This window comes from Sphaeramia orbicularis, chromosome 13 (genome assembly GCF_902148855.1).
Source record: "Sphaeramia orbicularis chromosome 13, fSphaOr1.1, whole genome shotgun sequence".
In the NCBI taxonomy this organism is placed as follows: Eukaryota; Metazoa; Chordata; class Actinopteri; order Kurtiformes; family Apogonidae; genus Sphaeramia; species Sphaeramia orbicularis.
The window spans coordinates 25,340,399-25,361,185 of NC_043969.1; the positions used below are offsets into that span (position 1 = coordinate 25,340,399).

Consider the following 20,787-nt stretch of genomic DNA (forward strand, 5'->3'; position numbering starts at 1 on the left):
ACAAACACATGGGAGGCTCTGCAAAATGAAACACATGAGAGATAAACTGTGTCACTGACAGTGGAAATTCTGTTTAGCAACACATTGCACATTCTGTGGACGTATCACTAGGACGCTTTAATGGCCTCTAGGACTAAAGCTGAAGTCATTTAAACACCATTAATCTTCACAAGTCGTTAAGTCGTGATAAGTCTTGAGAAATCTGGAGAAAGCATTTCAATGAGGTGAGATAATTTTAGTGAGTCACATTATTTCAAAATACAAGCATTTTAAAGTGAACAAATGTGATTTAGAAACATATCGTTTACTAGAAGTTAATACCAGAATTAATGACTTAAGAGGCCGGTCTTCAGTGTTGAATAGGATGATCTGTTTCAGAGATATTGCTGTAAGTGACGCAACTAACGCTTTTGTAATAGTCTGCATTACAGGTACGCCTACACATAAGCTCTCTATAAATCCATCATCAGAGAAAGCTTTTCAAATTTTTTCCCTTTTCAACAGCTACGGCTTTATGTGATTGTGTTTGAGAGTTTACTACACTCATCATGGACATCAACTGATTTCCTTGAACAATTCTTTTTCTGGAACAGACTGTTGTACAAAATGTATCTTTAGTGTCAAAGTTTGCTTTAATTTATTTGGGGTTTTTCGGAAATAAAAGAAATTATGAAAACTTATATACAGAGTTAAAAGTATACACACATCCCACCAACTTATTATTGTGGCTTCTTATCTTTCTGTCTGAGATCATGATTGACTGCAGCTGGTAGCTTCTGCGTGCCAACACAGACAGCATTTGTTTGACAGCACACAATGGATTGACCAACACTAGTACAATGAGAGTGCAAGATGCTCCCAGCAGATTTGAAAAAGAAGTTTATATAGTTTTAAATAACAACTATCTCTTTGAGCATGTTTTAACAACCTCAGGCAATCATATGTTATTTTAAATTACTGGTAGGCTAATGCATGAAAGAAGACCTAACTTTCACCATCAGCTGAAGAAAACAGGTTCGATGATCAGGAAAATTCCCAGAAACCATCGATCACTGGTCTACCATGAACTAGAAGCTGCTCGAACACCAGTATCACAGTCAAGCAAGATTTTCATCACAATGGCTGTGGTTCAACAAAGAAGCCTGTTCTCCAAAAATGACACCTTCAACTTATGCTGACCACACAGGCAAAGAAAAAGCATTCTGGATGAAGGTTTTATAGTCAGAAAAAAGACTGAATACTTCTCTAAGGGTGATGGATGCAACCCCAAGAAGTCTGTACTAAAAGTTAAGCATGGTTGTGGGAGGATCATGCAACGAGGCTGTTTTGCTGCCAGTTGAACTGGAACAGTGCACACAGTGAAAGGAATAATGAAAAAGGAGGACTACCTCAGAATTCTTCTGCATAACCTCAAACCATTGGCTAGACAAATGAAACTTGGACATAATGGGGTGCTCTAACAGGACAATGAGACCAAACACACATCAGAGCTGGTTGTGAAATGGGTAAAGCCACCCAACATCAAACATTTGGAATGGCCTCTACTCTATAACAAATATGTGTCCTGTAACCAAAATGTTAAACTTAAATCTGCCAGTACAGTCTGGAAAAGGGGTTAAATATATAACTACAATTCTACTAGAACAATATTGATGCCTAACAAATGTGTCAAGGTGCAACTCTTTAAAAGGACAATTAACCAGATATTTGGTGTAGTTGACACATATTAACTGTGACATTGTTGATTTCAAACACTGAGAATTTTTTTGTGAATAAAAATGGTTAATGTATAATGTCTGTACTTGTATAGTCATTAATCTACTGTAAAAAACAAGTCATACCTTATCTAGAAAAGAAAAAAAGGAAATCGCAGAGCAATTGTTTATTCAGCCACTTCAGCCCAATTCTTCTGGTAACCATAACAAGGTTGTTCGACTGGTTATCTGTCTTGGTGGAAACTACATGAAATAAGAACAAGAAATTTGTCCATTGGTGTCTAAACAACCCTAAGGTGCTGTTGCCAAATGTCCAAGCACAGAGGTCGATGTTTCAGTCCTACTGGCAAATGAAGCACAGGAGAGGCTGCAAGAGCTCACTACGGGACGCTCATCAACTCAGACAGTGGAAAACAATGGAAAAACAACACAGAACTGGTAACATACGCACTGGAAAACACAGTAGAAATATGACACTGAGCAGGCTGAGGAGCTGTTGTTGATTCAGTGAAAGTATCTGTTTATCGTGAGACAAAACGGCACAGTCACAGCTACAGGTCATAATGTGTGGCATGCGTGACTGATTAGACACCAATAAAAACTAATAAAAGCCCTTATCTTATCTTGATTTCTGCAATCACTATTTCTTCAGATGAATTAGTGAGATTATTCAAGATGCTAACAAACACATCTGGTGACATCACCCAAGAAAAATTGTTAAGGAAACAACAGGCAGTTCTACTGTGAACAAACAAGCTGTGCTAGTTGAATGTCTGTATTTTGGGTGGATTGAGTTCAATGTGGGGGCGATGAGGCTCTGACACAAAAAAGTTTACTCTGCAGACAGTTTGGGTTCCAAAATGTTGAAAGGTTGACACAGAGATTTGGTGTAAGGAAGAGGAAAATGCCATCTTTCATGCGTCTGAATAAGCAGCATTTCATTGATTTTGCATTAGTCTGTGTCTGCTACGACCCCAAATCGATGACGCATGTGCAGTATTTATGTGCATCTGTGTGCACTTGCACTCGCACTTTTAATTACACACATATGAAGATCATAAGCATATTTACATACAGTACAGCGACTCACACTCATGCACATTCATATGCAGATGCTTCCAGTCTCTGACAGCCCAGAGGACAGGTCTGAGCTCCAGTAATGAAAAACATATGTGCTCCTGGAGACAAGACTTCTTCCAAGCTCATCTTCTTTTGACTAAACACTTTCATCCTCAGCTCTATCTATCAGTCTCCTTTCTCTCGGCAAGATCTTTAGGCAAGTGTGTTGGGTGAATGAGTGTGCAAATACGGTTGTGTTTGTCAATGAGTAATGGCGCATGTAAATAACACATAGTATTTTCGCAAGAGCTATCAGTCCTTTCCATCCTTCTCACATCAGCCTGGCCTTCCTATATCCTCCCTATTGCACTTTATCTTTTTATTTCTCAGACTTTTCTCTTGCTGCAGAGCATACAAACACATTTCTCACTGCCTCTTCAAACAATTACCCTGTATGAACCAAAAGATCAGATGATAAACCAAAAAAAAAACAAAAAAACAAAAAACATCAGGTGCATTGCTGCCATGTGTCTTTTATAAAGTGAAGGATTTAGATACTGAAGAATTTGGCTTAGTTCAGTTTTTGTAATTTAACACCAGCAGTTGGGTGGTGAAATAGCAAGCATTTTCTTGGTAACTGCAAAATTGGTCACAACAGCTGTTAAGTACCCTTTTCCAAATAGAGTAAAACATTGGAATGGCCAGCAAAAAAAACTTCAAAGCTGACTAGTGGAAGCATTTATCACAATCAAGGATCACAACCTCCCACTGTCTGTTCATCTGTAGGTCTTCCTTTACAGAAGACAAAAGGTCCCAGATTCCAAACTCTGTCTGAAACAGCTTGCTGAGAGATGTTGACCAGTGCAATCTATCATCTTTAATTACATGGGTATTGCAGTGCAAGCATCTTTCCAAACATGATTTTATCTTGTTCCTAACTATTGAGAGTGCATTCACATTTATTCTATGAATGTGTATTGTTTTGTGTAGTTACTGGCAGTGAAGAGGCATACAAGGCACTAAGTACTTATTAGACAGTTAAACTGAATCTAAAATCCCTTTCATCCCATACGTTTTCAATGTCGGATATAAAGTGTGCTGCACTGCACAATTACACCCCTGTCACACAACTGCCTGCCAGACACGTGAAAACTATGCACACAGCTTTTGTATTTTTTTTTTCTTTGTGCACAATTCAGTGTAACACTGTGAATGCTTTCCAGAAAAGACTGCTTGAAATGTGTAGCGTTATCCCCACATTTAAACAATTATTGCAGCCCGTTCCTCTCCATGACGACAGCCTTCTCACTTCATATTTAAGTATGGCGGTACTGAACACTTATAAACACCCTGCTTCAGAGTCGGATAGATTAAACTTTCCTTCCCTGAGGTCATAATGTTAAAATAACTTTGGAGAGGTGTTAATTCAATTATTGGTTAAATTTAAAGGCTTCTGTACTGTGTTGGATTATATAGAAGTCATTTAATACATGGGGTAAACAAAAATATTACAAACACAAGTCATAATTGTGTTTATGTATATCTACTATACTTAAGGACATTACATTTTTGACAATGCAATAATGGCAACAGTTGTCATTTTTCATTAGTCTTGTTGAGTGATGTTGTGTGTTGGTTTGTGTGACATTTCTACCATCGGCCATTCATACTAACAGACAAAAGGTAGCATATTGTCTTTCAATCTTTTATCTCAGAAGGTCAATGTCAACATGTGTTTACAGAGATAATGTAGATATCCCACCCAGTAGCATCCTCTCTCAACCTAAAATAGTAATGTTGTAATGGTAAAATAAAATTTCACCAGCAAATAAAACAGTAACCTCCATGTTTTTTGTAAACTGACTTCGCACTGCCTGAAAATGACAAGAGGCTAGCCTACATAACCCAAGTTCTGGCACAAAAACCATGCGGATTGAATCCACCTTTGCTTGAGGGAACACAGGAAGGTAGACGTTGTCCAACAGCTGTTCGTAAAGACAGTGTTCCCCTTTCCAGCTTTCAGTGTATTGTCAAAGCGAGATGCTGACAGGCTTCACAATTAGTGTAACATTTACAAGGTCTTGCATGAGCTACGCTACAATTCATTGCAGTCACGCTACTCACAACGCCAGCTGCTGTTCTCCATTACTGACCAGGCAAGGTGCGTATCTGTGGAATGCAATGTCAATGCTTTGCTTCAACAAAGGAATGTATGGCAGCTTTATAGATATGCGCTTGATCATGGACTGGTTGTTTATTAGTGTTGGCAAGTGTGTCTATTTGGCAAAATAATACTCCTGTACACATTAAGTACATTTTTAAAAAAGGGGTCAACAGTTTTATTGCCTGGTAGCACAATGTATCATTTCTACTGTCATGTTTTACGCAGCACAAGCCAAACTAAGTGATGCAATTAGATTTAACCTGCCAATGTGTGAGGCTTACCTGCTGGTGAACTATGGGTGTGCATTTATACAGTAATGGAAACTTCATCATTGTAAGATATAGTTCCCAAATTTGGACTACACTTGGACTTTAGGCAATAATGGAAAGATATGAAAAGTCACCCCTGATGGAAACCAACATTTAGAGATTGCGGAATACAATTAAAACAATGAAGGGGAATATATTACAACTCCTTCGAGAATATATCTCTCCTCTCAAACTGTAGCTGACCCTAACTGTTCACTCAGTGTTCAAGGTTTTCATTTTTCCATACAACAAAGATGAATGTGGAGTATTAAATGGACCCAAACCCAACTGGATCCAATTTCAAAAGGAGCTACTTTTATCATAGTTTGCTCCCAGGTTTCTCAGTGTCTGTAATCACATTCTTATCATGTAGGCCTGGTGTGAAACATGGAGAGCTCCTATGCGTATACAAGCAATAAGTCCTCAGTAATGCTCTACTGAGCCCAGCCAAAATCAACTTCCACCAAATACTGGATATTAGATCATTTTCACAAAATTGCTCTTGTTAGAGGGTGGGTGTTAGGGTTCTCAGGGGGACCCTTCTGTAACCCGCTTCATGTGTTATCAGGATTATGAGACGATTGCTCAGTGCCTTATCTTTCCTCACACATAGAGGTGGGTTGTGATAGCATCAGCAGTGCTTACGGAAATTAAACGATGGCTAAACATGCTATAGCTTCGATGCACTGACCGAATTACAGCAAAGAAAAATATTTACTGAACGATATCAGAGAGAAGGGCCTTGGTAAATTTCAACAAGGAGGTTTCCAGATATTGTAAGCGTCTAGCATTACAATAACATTAATCAGTACTCTGGCACCATTGTTTGGCAGGCGTTGATGGCAGTTTGCACTCTGCCAATCATCACTACCTAATACAGCAGAGATGTAGTAGTGGAATCTCTGCATGGTCCCACCCAATCAGGACGTCCCAAACAGCTGCCAAGCTTGTGTAAACCAGCTCTGATGAAAACACAGGGGTGATAAGAAAACCTGGTGACAACCAATTCAAAAACTGAATCTGTGCAGATGCCCTTCACTGCTGTGGAGGAAACTTCACTAAACCTCAATCTATTTCAACCCGCCCATTAAAATATATTCTTTTTTTCTTCCTCAAAAAGCACTTCAGCATCGTTTGTTGTAGGATAGCACTTGGTGTGCAATGAACATGAGTCAAAGTTGTTTGAATGTTTTTTAAAAGGTGATTTATGACAAATCACTGGCAGTGTTACCTACAACTCACTTACTACTAAATATTACACTGATGTACACAGTGCACGAATGCTTACCTGGTTTAGGAGGCTTTCCACCTTGTCCTGTTGGGTGAAAAAGGAAATATGTAGGTTTTTATTTCAATATGGTTCCAGCTAAAAACACATATGGATCTTGTGTCTACTTGTGTTTACATACAGCATATGTTACATACACAGTATTAAGTCTGTAAAATCTGAAGCAGTGACTGGCTAAAAAATTTTCACATCAAATCATTCATCCCTTTTATCAGTTGACGATATTCAATTTTTTTTTTACTATTTGCATACCTGCTCCAAGTCCTCCATATCCCAAGCCACCAGGCCCAACGCCTCCAGGCACCAAACCAGTTCCTCCATAACCACCAACTGTCGGGGGCAGATTGATTCATTAACATCTATGTCATGTTGTCATTACCATCCATGTTGAACACTGTTAGGATCGTGAGAATGAAGACTGACCACTGCACTGCATGACAAATGTTTAACAGACCTCATGTTTCCAAATCTCATAACATCTTCTAATAAACTGGCTTAACAACAGTGGTTTGGCTCAGAAAAATAGCTTATTGCCACAGCAGTATCACTCTGATTTAATTATTTTAGTTTGTGGTTGTATGACAAGAAAATCTCACCATGTGTTTCCCTCAGATCTTCCAAACCAAAGCTGAACATTGACAGGGAGTTTATCTTTACAACAGCAATCTATTTTCTTCTTGTTTTTGTTAACAGACATATGAATCTGGCTTACACATAGTATGTGGCACAGACATCCAGTGAACAACTTACAGTGTTAATCATCTGGATATGATAATCAGAACACAGGGAAAGCGCCACTGTTTTTATATACTGGGGGTAGGTAAAATGTCACAGCAGCAGTTCTGAGAAGAACTTCAAATCCAGTTCAGTTAACTCTTAAAAAATAAGATAAACCCAATATTTGACACATTATTGATAACCCTCTGTACACACTCTATTGGTGTGTGTGAATGTAAAAGGTCTAGCTCTTTTCTAATCTACCACAGAAAAGATCAGTTACTCAAAAATACTCATTTGAAAATAGACACTTTAGTTATTTCCATATAAATCATTGAAACAGCAATGCATGCACCAGTGCATGAGAAAACAGAAGAGAATGTTAATATGTATTTTCTATAAGTGAACAATCATAAATTTAAAGTCTGATACTACTCACCTGCAGGTTTAGCTGGTTTATAGCCTCCAGGGATGCCTCCAGCAGACCCTTGTAAAAAAAAAAAAAAGAAAAATCTGAGTATTGAGTTATGGTTGCATTTATTGATGTAATGGACTGGTTTTTGTCCCAGCTATACATCATCATACCAGCTGACTTCTCTCTTGCATTTTCTGAGGACATCAGTATTAAATAAACTGACATGTGGTGTTGTAGGTAGGCAGTATATTTATGTGTATATTTTAATTGTTCCTATTTAGACATAAAATGCAAGTTGTTGCTGAGGAATTGCAAAGTGGATAAATGTGTGCATTACTTGATTAAGGGTTCATTTAAGATGAAGTAGGCAGAAGAATGTCAGTTGTTTGTAAGTGAACCTTTGTACACAACAGTCATCTTCAGCCTGCATAAAACTTTTGTTTCATCACAATGGTCACTGCATTAGATTAGGAGGAAATTGTCAATTCTTGCTGTGTTGTGGCTGAGGCATTATTAAAGCCAAACGTTGCTCCCTGACCAATTATCACTTGCCATATTTCACAGTGTGCGTGATCACTGGGAAGGTGTAGCAACCAAGTTTTAGAACAAGAATAAAAACACGCAATAGCATCCAGTGATGTGTGTCACACTGGCTGTGTAGTGTTAGTAGAAGCCAAAAAAAGTTAAAGTTAAATGACTGTCTGAAAAGGAGGAGGTGAGACTGAGCATTTCAAAGTGTCTAAAGTATTTGTTTAGCCATGTTTACACTTGTAAAGTAGCAAGGTACAGCCATGTGCCCATATGTTAATCTTTATGATGGGATATTGTGAGGCATCTGAGTTGTTGCATTGGTTGTAACCCATTATGACATACTACACAGGATAAAACCATGAACATGAACCCCCGTTTGTCATTCCTGACAGGACACATTATATTATATTACATTTGCCAGATGGTAAACGATCGAACCAACACTGTCAAGACTGAATCCAACATAAATGCATAATAATGTTAAAATGGTTGAATGTAAGAAATGGCCGTGGCAGTTCAATACACTAGACACAATACATCTGCAATGTTTTACCCTAATGTCAAGTCAAAATGTTTGTTTGTTTATTTATTTATGTATGTATGTATGTATGTATGTATTTATTTATTTGTTACGAACATTACGATTTAATGCGACTTAGTATCATGTGCATGAGAGAAAAAACAACAAAACATATTCATCTTACTTTGTCTCTGAGTAACATGTTTCAGATTATTTGGAGCACTGATATCATGTGCCTTAGGTGCACATTAACTAATCACACAGCTACAACACACTTTTTCAGGTTAATTAAGGACAAAGTTATGTTTTTTCAATCATATTCTGTTTTTGTTAATTTTTTTTTGTTTGTTTTCCTTTTATTAAGACTCCAGTCCTCTAAGGGTATCATTTAACTGTAGTACATCTGCTAATTATGAACAGGCTTTGTGTGTTGTGGTGGTCTGTATTATTTTAGTTTAAATTGTTCAGACAAATATTGGACTCTGTGTTACCTGGAAATAATCCAGTTCCAGGCCCAATCCCAGCCCCAGGTGGTACATACACACCTGAAACACATAACAAAGAAATGCAAGACATCACTGTCAACTCATGGACACTTGTGACAATGGTTAGTTTTTAATTCTAATGCTAGACAATGACCCCATGTCTTAGACAAACATAATCAAACACATTCATCATCTCTGACCCAGACAGAAAAACTGAAGTTTGTCCTTGGCGTAAACATCTGCCCCAGGTCAAAGCAGTGAAGGGACACAGAGTAAAACGTGAACACAACATCTCCAGCCAGCACCAGAGCATGAGTGAAAAAAATAGGCTTGATTAGGAGAAAATTCCAATTGTTTTCATTCTGATGAGGTATTGCACTTGGAAACCTTCTTTCAGAAAGCTGCAGCTCTGCGGACACCCATAACCCCCACCTACATCCCCTGGTCTCCTTTTCCTTGCATGATTTCTGGCTGAAACCCAGAGCAACTCCTGAGATGGTCGTTCTGGATCCCAGACATGATGGCCTCATGTGTGCAAGGAACAACAACAGAAATAAAGAAAAGAGGGAAAGAAAAAAATGACTCCAGTTGTTCTGGGACGGCTAACAGCTAAATCCAACGGGACGAGTGAGCTAAGGCCAAAATTACAAAGTTATATTTTTTGGGGGGAAAACCTGGTTTATATCACTAACAACACATCACAATAGAGGGAAAGAGGCTGCAGGACTACAATGATTATATTTAATGGTTCTTACATGTGCTGGGAGGCCAATTAATTCAAACCACATGTCAAAGGCGTTCATGTGTTTATTAGCGAATACTGTCTGAACACTTCACTTTGAGTTCTGTCCACTGAGGGTGGCCATTAGGAGAAGAATACAGTATTACAAGGTATTACTGTCTCATCTAGTTTAATGGAAATTCATGAAACACGTCACTAAAAATCACAAAATGTTAAGTTATGCATAGGTATCAGACATGCTTATATATTGTAATGCTTCTTACACTGAAGGAGGGTTCAATCTTCCCACTAACAAGCCCTGACACTGTAAATTTATTAGTTTTATACTAATCTAACACAAATATTCTTACTACTGAACCACTGGTCGACAGATTATGGGACCTGATATTCAGCACTGTCATGTATTGTTAAAATAAGCTATTACACTTCTCGAGCCCATTGATCACTCTGACTGGTTACACAATGCAAATAATAGTTTAAAACCAATGAAAATAGAAAAATACATCCATTTATTTACTAAAATTTGTATTTATAAGTAACCCAAAAGTGAAAACTGACTTTATTGTGTGTTTTGTGTTGGATTTACCTTAAAATATTAGTCAGTTCTAAATATCGATTACTTGTCTGGTAGATTTATAATTAATCCTCAGTTTTGTCATCAGCTCTGAAATCAGTAGCTGCTGATTATCACTGGAATAAATACAATAGATGGCAAAACTGGATGTGTTGTAAAGATATTAAATTATATATGGAACCCTCACAATAACAGGAAAGCGAGAAAAACGTGTGTGTGAGATAAAATTATGATACTGTACTGGAAGGAAAATAGTTATATGTATCTATATACTTTAAAACAAGATTGTAACTCTGAGTGTAATTGTGTAAAATCATAAATATATAACTTTTAATTGTGAAATGTGAATGACATTTGGACCAGCTGCAGATACAGATCACTTTGTTGAACTAATGCAGATGATATGGGGACTGCCTTAATGCCTTTTGATTCATCATGACTGATCAGGGGGTTGGATGATGTCAGAACTAATCAAATTTCTTGGGCTTTAGCAAAGTGATTAAAGAAAACTTGAAAATCTGCAGGCCTACATAAAAAAGTGAAATGATTTATAACATCCAAAGCTCTGCTCTTGATTCTGAACCACTCCTGTTTGGAGGTGTGACTGTGTGAATGGTTGTGTATGTCAGTCTGTCAGTCTGCCCGTGCTATGGCAGATTTCAGACAGAGGCAAAGGTGGAGCGATTGTTCCAATCTTGCGCCATCATTTTGCAATCAAAAGGAGGATTTCCTGTCTCGGCAATGCAAGCGAGGAAAAGGGGAGTGTGTGTCTGCTTTACTTTTCCTCTGCTCCAAATCCCATCATGCTACTGTACAACTCTAACAAAGTGCATCAGGTTCACTGAGACCAGGCACCCGAATAAGGAATAGACTGACCTCTGCCAAGTGACCTGACCTGCCTCAGTAGATTTCAGGATTCTTTATGATTGTCCTAATTATCGTCATCATCATCATACACAAACATTCCTAGCGAACCCAACTAGGTCATGGGAATATACTAGAATATGTGTGAAGGACAAGAGACTCGTAGAGCTCAAGGGATCAGCCAAGGCAGAATTAGTTTCATATTGACTCTGGTCAAGAGTTTTTGACCTAACTGTTAGTGATATTATTTATTTTGCTGAATCTAAAACCAAGGAAACAAAGGTGATAGAGGTTACATCTTAGAGCTGTGTTACTAACCCTGGGACACGTTCATTCCAGGGAACAGATCTGCATACTGGACCCTAACCTAGACCCTGAGATGTCAGAGAGTGAAAAGGGATGTTAAAGACTTCAAATATAGAAGCTATGGATGGACTAAAGCAGAAATTTCTACTCTTGTGGTTTCCATGTATTGTATCTGTACTAATGCACTTCCATATTCCATGTCTATCTACTCAGATATTTCAGAGTTAGAAATGTGCAACAAGGAGTTGACTATGATTGAAGTTGAAGGTGATATAACAGAAGCCCTGATTGTGATTTAAATGTATCATCAGTAGACTCGGAATTTATCGTCACTCCACTCTGGACCTGAATGTGGTCCAGCTCTAAGACTCACGGCAGACACAGCTTCTAGAGCTAGGAATACAGCCAATCTCATTGTGTGTATAGAGGTGTTTTAAATACATTTTTTGGCCAAAATGTCCACCTGGGTCTCACATGGCTGGCTCAAGGAAATCCCATGACTATGTAGACTAATAAACATATCCCTAAGTAAACCAAAAAAAAAAAAAAAAATTAGAAAATGCTCCGCTTTGAAACACTGCATGTGCATGATGAGCACACTGCACGAATGGAATATAATCAAGATGTTTCCATCAGTTTAAAATCACACAGAAATAAAAATCATTGAATGAGCTGTAATTATTGAGAGAGCAAGTTGCCCTAAACAGTTGATCCTTTGGCTTAGAACCTTTTCTTTCTTTTTCTTTTTTAAAAACATTTTGTCTTTTTTAGTGACAGAACCAGGCTGAGAATCAAGCCCAGGTCACTGCATCCACCATTAAGACACATTACAGTCACTTACCATGTTTGCGTGTGGACTAGAATATCCACTTAACTAAAAATCTTGGAAAAAAACACAGGCTCTTACAAGAGCATTATTCAAGTGCTGCCACTGTACACAAAAAGTGAAACATTAAAGCACCAAGGAGGTCATATAGCTCACATTAACAGACTTCATCATAGTCAAATGAAGTAGGAACAAATCGTTTATGTTGATTTTTAGATTTAATGCAACATGAGGACAATCAGCTGCTGAAACAGAGTCAACAGTTTGTTGTGTATACTAGTGTTATTGCAATGTTGAAGTATCATTGTGATTACATTTTGTATTTATACAACACAAAATGGTCAGCATCTTTAATGCACTGATTATATCATTTCCAAACATAACTGAGAGTGTTTTGGTTTCTCAGAATCCTGAGTTTTTCATCCTGTCAAGTTACATTTATATCAGGTAACATTGCAGATTAAGCCAAAGATTTATCTGTAAATCATGTCGTTTGTGGATAAGTTTCTGGTTAAAAAGTTTCTGGCTGAAAATACTTTTATGGGATATGGGTTATTGGGCCTACCAAAAACAATTTGGGAAACTTTAAGTTGGGACGTCTTGTTATTCTATGTAATTTAAGCCAATGACGGATTTTTCCATAGTACCTCCCACGTTAATGACAGTTTTTACAAATGCTCTTTGTGACTTGAAAGAGTTTAGTTTTACTTCATTTACAACAAGCTGGTGAGTAATGTGACATTTCCACGACCCTGTGCTGTGGCTGTTTAATAGCAGGCTCTTTACTAAATAATTAAATTCCTCTGATTTGATGGAACAATTTGCATGGCACTTAGGCGTGTAAAATAAACTCATATTAGCACACACACACACCACTCACACATGCAACCTCACAAAAGTTAATTATAGCAACTCCCCCTCCTTCATTAAACATACAGAGGTATAATACTCCACATAGCTTGGTAAGTGCTAAGGAAAACTACTCTGTTATGTGTTTACACCATTCAACCACCTGACATTTACACAATTCTGCACAAGAATTTCCATCACTCGTGATAAAATGAAAATTTTTTTGGCAAACTAACAACTGTTTGCTATGTTCAGAGGTATCCAAAACCGCTGTCCCAGAAGGGGAGGTTTGGGTCTCTCTTTATGGAAAGCTCTCACACTGCAATCCAAAGCAACAGTGCAGTGAAGCAAACAGTGTGGTTTCTGGCCCCTTCACATCTCCCGTTATCAGACATGTGACAGCTGGCCTCCTATCAGTCACCCATTGCACTGTCTGTTTTCCACCCTATATATGAAGGGGGTGAGGAGAGTGTGAGAGGCATTTAACAAAGTCACACTTAAAATGCATTTCAATTCAACATTGAAGAATACAGAATTATTCCAGGCACTATTCTCAGATATAAAGCCCACCCCAGCCCTAACTTTCTACACTCACTCAACCTCATCTGCCATTTCTGTGAAGCAGAGCACCAGTGTGAGGTATTCAGTGGCAAACACACACACAGATGGCAGCATTTTAACAACTTAGAAGACTTCAGTCTTTTAGTGTTTTGCGTGAGGCTCACACAAACCTGGCAGGAGATTCTTACAGAATTAGGAAAGACAAGCCTTTGAGACTAAAAAAGAACATTTTTCCCAGCCCTGATGACTTCTGTTGTTGTATTTTACACTCGATTACCATCAAACTTGTGTAATAAGCTCAAGTTATTGGAATAAACAGTTTCTATTGTGACTCCATTTGGGAAACAGATAAACTGATAAGTCTTGAGAAAAATTGTGGTTCTTCTTTCATTCTGTGATTTTAAGTAGGTAGACATAGCACTAGTAAGGAATTATCAATCATCTTTATGGACATTATATTGACATTTCCACTTAAGTTTTATTTTGCCAAGGACAAGCAAAGTTTACATAGTTGAAGAGGGAAAGCATAAAATCCATGATTTATGTTTAGAGAAAAATTCCTCCCAATAAGTCTGGTGCACAGACGTTTTAGAAAGTGTGTAATGAAAATGGAAATGTATCACAGTAGTTGCGGTGCTAAAACACAACAATACGCATGCAGTTTTGCTTGGTGTAGACCCAATCAGCGATGCCAAATACCTAATGATGTTATGTTTACCCACACTGCTTGAAAAACGGCAAACAATGTGTTCATGCCAGAGGTTTTTAATAAATTGACGTAATGTGTTTAATCATTCATTTTATTACAATTTTCACTCATCACTTCATTTACATGGCTTTTCATTTGAATATTTTTATATAAATGTTGTGCACGTATTGTCATGTTTGTGAAATAAGCTTGGACACCAGTAGGCAGTGGTAGGTCAAGAAAACAGAAGCCATTTCAGATTGCTAGCCCAGGGAGACTGCTCCTAACAGCCTGGTGAGGTCTGCCTGCAGAGTGGCTGGAATGAATCATCTGAGTTAATGTGCTTCTTTGTTGAACACTTGGCACCGGATGATCACAGACCAAACATCTGACTGGGAGATGCTAAGACTGACATTTATTCTCAACCAAAGAATGAGTGTAGACTAATTAATAGCTGATGTGTATGTATTTTTAGCTGTGGTGAAAAGTGGATACAATGCAAAAGTCATACACTTATAACAACCTGTGTTTGTGTCAGATGCATGTTGCAAGACTAATAATGGAACTGGACGAAATTCAATTGGTCATCAGTGTTATGGATAGAGTATAAACAATGAAAGGATGTTTGTCTCGTCTGAACAAGATGTACCCCAGACTTTTTATGAAAGAAACCCAGCCATCCCAAACCTCTGTTTTTTACTATCTCACACTCTTAACAGTAGTTACAGTAAAAATGGTGATAGGAAAATCTTTTGGCAAAAATCTTCGTAATCACCTCTGGCTACAGGCTTTGATGCAGTGTGCAGCTCCCCAGCCAGGCAACACGCTTTGATGTAAAATTGCAACTGTGGATAAAACAATCTCCTAACACTTTCCCAAGAAGTGTGCCAAGGTAAGACATGAGTACAGTGGAATGAGCTGTTTCACAATAGCAAACTCTAGTCGCTCAGTGCCTGTAACCTAAAGGGTGCTACCCAAATGAGTACTGAATGAGGTCACCTCACTGTGAATTACACCAAACCATTCAACATCAACAAATTAAAATGCTTTGGTGGGTCCAACATTAAAGAAGCTGAAGAGACTGTAAAAGTTTAATGGAAGACAAAACCTCTGTGTCTTCCTAAAACAAAGTTTCATACAGTGGATTCCATTGTAAGGTTTATGGAGCTGGGACGTGGATGTGTCACATTATATCAGTGTACTGTGGCTGGCACTCAGTTCTGCCAAAGGAGGAATTAAAGCCAGAGAGGTGTTCATAACAGATGCTACCAATAAAGCATGAGTTACCACAGCTAGATTCAAGACAATCGGGTTGGTTATCTACCAGCAATGCTGTGGTAACAGTGCAATTCATCACTAGTGTTTTGCGAGAGCTAATGCATGCCATCCAGTCTGCAATAATTTTATTTTACTTCACCCTAAAGCCAGGCCAGTGTCACTGATTAATGTATTAAATTCCTCTGAAGTCTCAGAGCTGAGAGACTGGCAAATGCCAAATGAGACAACCTGGTTTCCACCGGTAATAAAGAAAACATCATACAGCTCCTTCTGAGACTGTGAAGGAACTAAGTAGCTATTATTCATTTTCATTTCACACTAACCTACACTCATTGAACCTGTGTCATTAATTGTATCTAACAAAAAAGACTGAAAAATGTAATGAGATTTTGGTTGTCAGGGTTTCCTGGGAACAACACAAATCAAACTAAGAATAATAGGGATATGTTAAAGGAATAATATCCTGCAAGTAACAGAATAAAAACAAAGAATTGTAAAGAAAAAAAATAAAATAATAATAATAAAAAATAAATTAAAAAAATATATATATTATTTAATTATTTCTTATTATAATTATTTTATAAGTATCTTGCATTTACTCCAAACCAAAAGCAGAGGACTGTGTTTGATTAAATTCCTCACTTGAGGAATGTATTCAAAGAATGTTATCAGCTGTCTAGGTTTGATTCTGTTATCTAATGTAGTAATAAAAAATAGGACCTCGAGGCCCAAGCCATGTCAACACAAATTTATCTATAGATGCAGAACATCCAACTTACTGAATCCATGTGACAGATGTTGTTTGTTTGCAGGCCCAAAAAAGTCTGCCTCTGTAATCTTAACAGAAAAAGATGACAGAGACAGACTACAGCAACAAAGACACTACAGGGTCTATGCATGGTCAAAGGGTTAGATGACAGGGGGCATATTTATTAACAAACTCCTTCCCAGATGTTTCCTCCAGGACTATAACTCATTTAAACTTGTCTATGGAAAACATTCAGACAGGGCTTGTACTCAATCGTAATTCATGGGGTTGATTTCGCAAGTATTAAAGGAGTTTTCTGTGCAAAGACACTAAATGAGCAAACTGGGTGTTAATAAGGCTCATGTTACTCATAGATAGTTGGATCCATGCTGAGGCTGGGTTTATTTCCATGTCAGAGAGCAAAGACAGATGGAGCTGTTTTGTGCACTACAGAAAGTTTTGATTCGGATGGGTTCACCACTGACTTGAGATCAAAGTTGTGATCCTAAGCCAGTATTGATATTCTCTGGCTCGTTTACCTGCTATATGTAAGGGTTTTTTGATATATATTTTTTTTTTACCTGCATGCACCTAGAAGTCTCTGCTGAAATCTGCCTGGCATCGAGAAGAAAGGATCAGTGTAAGGGGAGAGCAGAAGGGCAACATATTTTAGATGATACAATCTATGACCTGACAACGATAGACTTTTCAACATAATCAAATTAGAGGAAGCAAACAAAAAAAAGAAAGAGAAAAGAAGGGCTTTATATGGACAAAGCATTCAAGTTAGCAATCTAAGTTGTGCTTCTGAAAGGACACTTGGACATAGTGAGATAAGGAACACCAGCAACTGTGTGTTTAGCAAATAAATACAACAGAATGTGGACTTGACTGCAGCATACCCAACCCCAGATGCTAAACATGCTTTCCAGTTGGGGGCTGAATAACTCAGAAAATCTCTGCCAAAATTCAGACCAAGAACCAAATCAAAGCAATGCAGAAAAGGAGAGAAAAGCAAACTCACAGGCTGAATGAAACTGGGAGGAAAAAGGCAAGTTTGCAACCTCTTTTTCTCTCCATCTAAAACAGATAAACTGTAACTTTAACTGCACTTGAAAAGAAACTCCACAAATGTACATACTGGTGGTTTGTGAATTCTATATGGTGAAAAGAAATGAAAAGTGTCACAGTGACACTTGAATACAAACACTAAACCTGTGTCCACCTGGGAGTTCATCGGGGGATATTGTACTATGTGGTCTTGTTTAGAGAAAAGAGAAACCAGCTGCTGCATGCTCCTGTGACATGTTATAGAATAGGTCCTGGGCACTGTACAGCACCTATATACAATGTCTGCAGACATGTAAACACATGATATGTACACAGGTCTATTATGCAGTGCCATTGTCTAATGGATGACTTTGTGGCCCCAGTCCATCTGAAATGCATAAAGACTACAACTACTTAATTAAATAAATAAAATAATAAATATGCCTATAAAAACATATATGTTGCAAAGTGTCATGCAGAGCACATGTATGCAGACAAAATCAAGATAACATAACTCTGATACAGCCTGGCAGAAATTAATATGTACAGTAAATAACACAAATATATCTGTTGCTGATGTTTTTTCTCATGAGACAGAATATGAGTAAGAAAGGATAGAATAAATGTGCAGATCAGCAAGAGGAAAAACACTTTAATCATCATAAAGTTATTACTATATAACAATTTTAAAAAGTTGTATTGGGTTAAGCCAAAGGAAGCATTAAAACTTCTAGTTTTATCACCTGATATTAAACAAGCAAACCTGAACATAAAATCAGTGACAGTATTGTTAGATGCCCTGTACCGTAGCTGATAAGCATTAGTAAAACATCATTTAATGACTTAAGATTTTCTGCTTTATATCTCTGAGAGTGATAAAAAGCTAAAAAAAATTGCACCTGCTCTAAGTCTGTGATTGATGCAGCAAAGAACATGGCTCGATTCACCTGTGGCACAGACTTACCTCCTTGAAGAGAGGGCTGAATCAGTGCTAAGAGGAAGAGTCCACAGAAGAGCAACAGAATGTTTCTGTTAGCCATCTCGCTCCAAAATGCACCACCCCTCTCTCGATCAGCTGGTTTTATTCTCTTGTAGCTAATTACCACTAACCCGTAGTCTTAAAGATGAGAAAAAAAGGTGAAAAAGGGAGAAGATGTGGAACTAGATGTAATTAAAAGAGGGCAAAGACTCTGGTTCAATGGATCACTTTGCTTTTTTTCCTCCTCTATGTCTGGTGTTGCTGTTTTTATTCTGGTCACTCCTGCCAACAGTACAGACGCAGCTGCCAGCAAGAAAAGAGAGAGAGGGGGAAAGAGACACACACACATACACAGAGGACGAGAGAGACACCCCCCTCTCATCCAGAAGGAATTGAACTGTCTGCCAAGCATTTGCATGGATACGAAGTGCACTTATCTATACGAGTCAAGAAAGAGACTGAGGAAGAGCACACTACATATCCAAATAATTACCTGTTCTCTATGATTCTAATTTTCAGCTAGCTGGCTCTGAGCACAAGCAGTAACATTAGTACTTGTTATTTTTCTTAAATAAGTGGTCCAAAAAACTTTGAAGTAAAGGAAAAAGAACACAGCAACTATCAGTGTGTTGCCATAAAATATCAGAACAAGACATTACAAAGTCACTGGCTGCATGAAGGATGGAAATAGCACTGCAGTGTGCCTGGCAGTCTATGTGTGAAAGCCAGTCACAGCAGGTCTCATATAGAAACGAGACAAATTTCGGCACCACACAGAGATAATAAAGAGCAAAGAGCCCAAGAAACATCAGGCTGCTAGACTGTACAGACCAACTATCACAAAAGTTTGTCATTTTTATAACAGGAATCAGGTGTTGAGCTCAGACCAACCCCAGACCATTCTTAATATTAAGGAGCTAAATTGAATCCCTGAGATTTACTTTTATGAGAAGCAGACACACCCTGAGGAAGCAATTGCAAAAAAATACCTTGCCATGTATTCCAAAGTATGTGTTAAAACATCTTCATTCAGTAAATGTAATCACAACACATCACTTTAAAACTTTTTGTGAACTCCTGACTGACACCTGTGTGCAGACTGTCTTGGGTTCACATGTGTAGTCATTACTTAACAAACACCTCGCTGCTGACAAGGCTGTCAATGTCCATCTTTTTGCTTTGTCCTGGGACACATTTTTTGGATTTCAAGTAGGAGAGGTTGAGCAGGAGTACTTTTTACTGAAGAGTTGCAGCCAAAGTCATTACTCTCTCAGACACAAGCCTGACACGCCGGGTTGTTGCATGCATGCTAATGGGCTCTGCTTTCCAAGACATACAGTATCCTTCATAACAGTGGCGTCCACTATTAGTGCTCATATTGACTCATGCTGTTTTCTTAGGTCAGACATCAGCTGTTAAAAGTTTGTTCAGACCGAGTACAAAACATGTGTCGCTAAATTATGGAGTAAAGTTACAGACTAGTACAACTCATTTATATTTGTACAATGACTTATATTTATAATTAATATTATTATCCTTTTACAGTATCTTTTACAAGCTTTTGTGATTATGCGTCACATACAACTCCCCTGTCCTAGCTATAACAGCCTGCAATAATCTATGAAAATACTTTCAATATAATAAACAGTTGGGGGGTCCTTCTAATAGGGAATCAAGGAAAGGTGTGAAGGAGCAAAAGTTCTGAAGACGTGCAGCGAAAAGTGTGTCTTCCATACTTTGCCTTTTGTTTTTCAGCCTATAAACATGGACATACAGTGAAAAATAAGACCTCATTACCAAGGAATATGACAATACAGGCTACTCACTCATATTAGTCAGTATGAAGTTACATTAAGAAGAATGTCCACATATAATTTTGAAGTTTACTCATTGAATTAGTCATGTCATTCAGCAAAATTTTTGTAACATTCCTTTATTAAGGAATCTGTGACTGAAGTGCCATATAATGTGATATAGTAGTAATATTCATTCATTCATTCATTATCTGAACCCGTTTTATCCTCACTAGGGTCGTGGGGGTCGTTGGAGCCTATCCCAGTTACGTATGGGCGAAGGCGGGGTACACCCTGGAGATGTCATCAGTCCATCGCAGGGCTGAC

The 20,787-nt window shown here is 38.0% G+C and overlaps 1 protein-coding gene across 3 annotated transcripts in view; it reads right to left on the reverse strand.

Moving 5' to 3' along the window:
• elna (elastin a) overlaps positions 1-18,953 on the reverse strand; it is a 55,007-nt gene extending 36,054 nt beyond the window's left edge. For all 3 annotated transcript variants that reach the window (XM_030152838.1, XM_030152837.1, XM_030152835.1), the window contains exons 1-5: positions 18,653-18,953; positions 9,209-9,262; positions 7,691-7,738; positions 6,787-6,864; positions 6,535-6,561 (exon numbers count right to left, since the gene is read on the reverse strand). In XM_030152838.1, coding sequence (XP_030008698.1) covers positions 6,535-6,561; positions 6,787-6,864; positions 7,691-7,738; positions 9,209-9,262; positions 18,653-18,728 — 283 coding nt within the window. In that variant the 5' untranslated portion in view covers positions 18,729-18,953. The remainder of the gene's footprint in view (positions 1-6,534; positions 6,562-6,786; positions 6,865-7,690; positions 7,739-9,208; positions 9,263-18,652) is intronic.
• Between the last annotated feature and the right edge of the window lie 1,834 nt (positions 18,954-20,787).